Raw genomic sequence first — 2928 nt, 5'->3', positions numbered from 1 at the left:
AGGTCTGGGATTTGAACCGCGGTCGACTACATGGGAGTCCAGTGACATAGCCATTACGCTAACTGCTGATCCCTGGGGGGTGACTTCTCATTTTCCATCTTTCTGTCTCTGGCAAGTGTACACGCACTACAGTGAAACTAAAAAAAAAATCTTTTTTTTTTTTTTGAGAGGTTTTTGCTATAGGGCACGTGTGCTCGCCAGACAGACAGAGACAAAGAGACAGAAAGCAAGAAATCACCCCCCCCAGGGGGGATGGCCACGCCACAATCCCTTCTCCTCCATTCTCCTCTTGGGATCTTGGTCATGCACGCACACGTGCCCGGCATGAGTTTTAAGCCACTGGGTCCGGGACGCGAACTGTGGTCGACTACGTGGGAGTCCAGTGACATAGCCATTACACTAACTGCTGGTCCCTAAAAAGAAAATATTGACTGTTATTACTATCACTATTATTCGATAAAAGGAACAATGCAGGGGAAAGGGAATACTGTGCCACGTACTTTCTGAATATCATATACTCTAATCATCTAGTGAGGAGCATTAAACAACTAGCTCAAGGGCACACAGCTAATAACTGGTGACTGGATTAGAACCTGTGTGTCTCCAGAGCAGAACTGTAGTCTCCCCAGTCTGGCAATGGCAGTAAATGTGGCCTGCCTTGAAAGAATTAAATCATATAATGTATGAGTTCCCTAGCACATAAATCTGTCAAAGGTAGCTAGTGGATCATATGACAACTGAAATCTCTTCCAGATCTAACTTTGCTTCCATGAGGTTTTAGCCAACTGAGGGCTGACACCGGTACAGTGGGGACTTGGCCCATGAGCCTCAGATACATGGCCAAAATCTCTGCCGTCACTCAAGTCCTGGGGACACAGCTGCTCCATGTCCTTCGCACTCTGGAAAGCTCTACCTTGACCAGGTTTTAATGACATGGTATTTCAGAGAACGATTCCCCACTCCTACTTACTTCTTCCTCGCATGCTAAAAGAGGGGTAGACAGCTGCTCCTGCTCCTGTTACCTTGTATTTTTATCTATTTTTACTTTGTTTTTGTGCCCAGAAACAGTTCGCACTAAAGATTCCACTTTCAAAACCAAATGTCACCATTATCCAATTGAATAGGTCCCTCTGTGAATTGCACTGCAGGCTCATTTTAAATTAACCAGCTTCCAGGAATGATTGGCAAAAGTCAGGCCATATGGTGAGCGAAGATAGTGTTTCAGATTGGCCGCTCCTGAGTACAGTGAGTCATACACATGAGGAGTCCTGCAAAACTTGACCTTGTTTGGATGCAGACAAGAACACAGAAGCCAGCTCTGCTCACAAAGGGAATCAGCACGTGGCACTCCCAAAACTTATCACCATGGGTAATAAAAACAGTTGGCTTAGAAAGATGACAGGATTCCACATCACCTTTCTCCATCTCAAAGAATGGTAGGTCAATTCTGTATTTCTAAAGAGTAGGTACTGTAAGACTGCTCAGATTTGGGAGAGTGGGGAAGACTGTCTAGAAAATAGAAGGATCTCAGTGAGGTTTTCCTCCTTGATGTTGGTATTGTTAACCCCAACCCAACGATCTTAATCCATTTGGGTTGTTGTAACAAAATGCCTTATACTGGGTAATTTATAAACAACAGAAATTTATTGCTCATAATTCAAAAGGCCAGGAAATTTAAGATCAAGATGGCAGATTGAGTTTTTGGTGAGGACCCTTCTTCTTCTAGATAGTGCCTTTAATTTGTCACCACATGGGAAAGGGGGGAAAATAAGCTCCCAGGCCTCTCTGTAAGGGTACTAAGCCTATTTGTGAGGGTTCTTCCCTCAAATATAATCACCTTCCAGATGCTTCGGGGACGGGGGAGGCAAACATTAATGCCATAGCACCATCTCAGAATGCTCATGTACATACAAGATTGAAAACGCAGTAGAGGAGCCACGTGACTGAATTTAGGGTCTGGAACTTGAAGAAGCATGAGTAATCAGTTTGGTCTAGACACCAGAAAGCTGGATTTAATAGTTTTAATGCCCTAGCCCAAGAGATCAAATCTAATAGTAACTTTCAAGTCAAGATGGGTTGATGTGCTGTATTAAAATAAAGTAATACCCATGTGAACATTCCCAAACCATACAAGCTACTTGTGTCAATCAGGCATAAAGATTTTAGACATTCTAATAATAGTATCGGGTCATCAGAAAAGTCATGACACATTTTTGCACAGAAATATATGTCATGACTTTTCTGATGATTCAATATTTTGCAAATAACAAAATAGATTCCAAGAGTATAGACACTTCCACGAGTCATAGAGCTGATTTGAAAGGCTTGTTGCCACTCAAGTCAGATCTGATCTTACTTCAGATTGCTCATTTTCAAGGCTTAAATTTCCTCAGTGTTCTGGAAAGAGAATGCAGTTACCTGTTGTGCAACAGTACAATGGTGAGCTGGTGGGTTGTATCCTTTTTTCTGGCATTGTTGTAGATTGGGTTCCTGCTGTTGAAGGTGAAGTAGGTACTGGAATGAAAATATTAGAAGAGTTGTGTTCTATTTGTGGAAGAAAATTTTTACCCCCAACCAAAAAACAACAACAAAAAAAATTGAAATCAGAAATTACCATCAACTTCCTCCTAGGACCTTTACCCAGTCTTCCTCAGTAGGCATGCCTGGCTCCCATCTACCTACTTCTAGCTTTTTCAACTCCCCTTAGAAATTAAACCAAAGATGGCCTTTCAGGTATTATATTGTTGTCTAATTACTTCATTATAATGAGGAAATGTGCTCTAGATAATGTTCTAGAGAGTTTTTTCAATAGACAGTGTCATTTCTCCATCTTCCATATACCTAGGCTTCCTCTCCATGCATAAAGCCTATAACATATCTTCTGTAGAACACCCAATTAAGCTTTTTTTTTTTTTTTTTTTTTTTTTT

General features: G+C 41.5%; 1 protein-coding gene across 5 annotated transcripts in view; it reads right to left on the bottom strand.

The window, feature by feature from the left end:
* The window catches only part of HAVCR1 (hepatitis A virus cellular receptor 1), a 31750-nt gene that overhangs the window by 11889 nt on the left and 16933 nt on the right, over positions 1–2928 (bottom strand). For all 5 annotated transcript variants that reach the window (XM_006165091.3, XM_006165088.3, XM_014582777.2 and 2 more), the window contains one exon: positions 2419–2514. In XM_006165091.3, the coding sequence (XP_006165153.1) occupies positions 2419–2514 (96 nt within the window). The remainder of the gene's footprint in view (positions 1–2418; positions 2515–2928) is intronic.

The sequence above is a fragment of the Tupaia chinensis genome, unplaced genomic scaffold (assembly GCF_000334495.1).
Source record: "Tupaia chinensis unplaced genomic scaffold, TupChi_1.0 Scaffold143796_1, whole genome shotgun sequence".
Classification (NCBI taxonomy): domain Eukaryota; kingdom Metazoa; phylum Chordata; class Mammalia; order Scandentia; family Tupaiidae; genus Tupaia; species Tupaia belangeri.
Note: the sequence above shows the minus strand (reverse complement) of the source record. Positions and strands in the feature narration are given on the sequence as shown.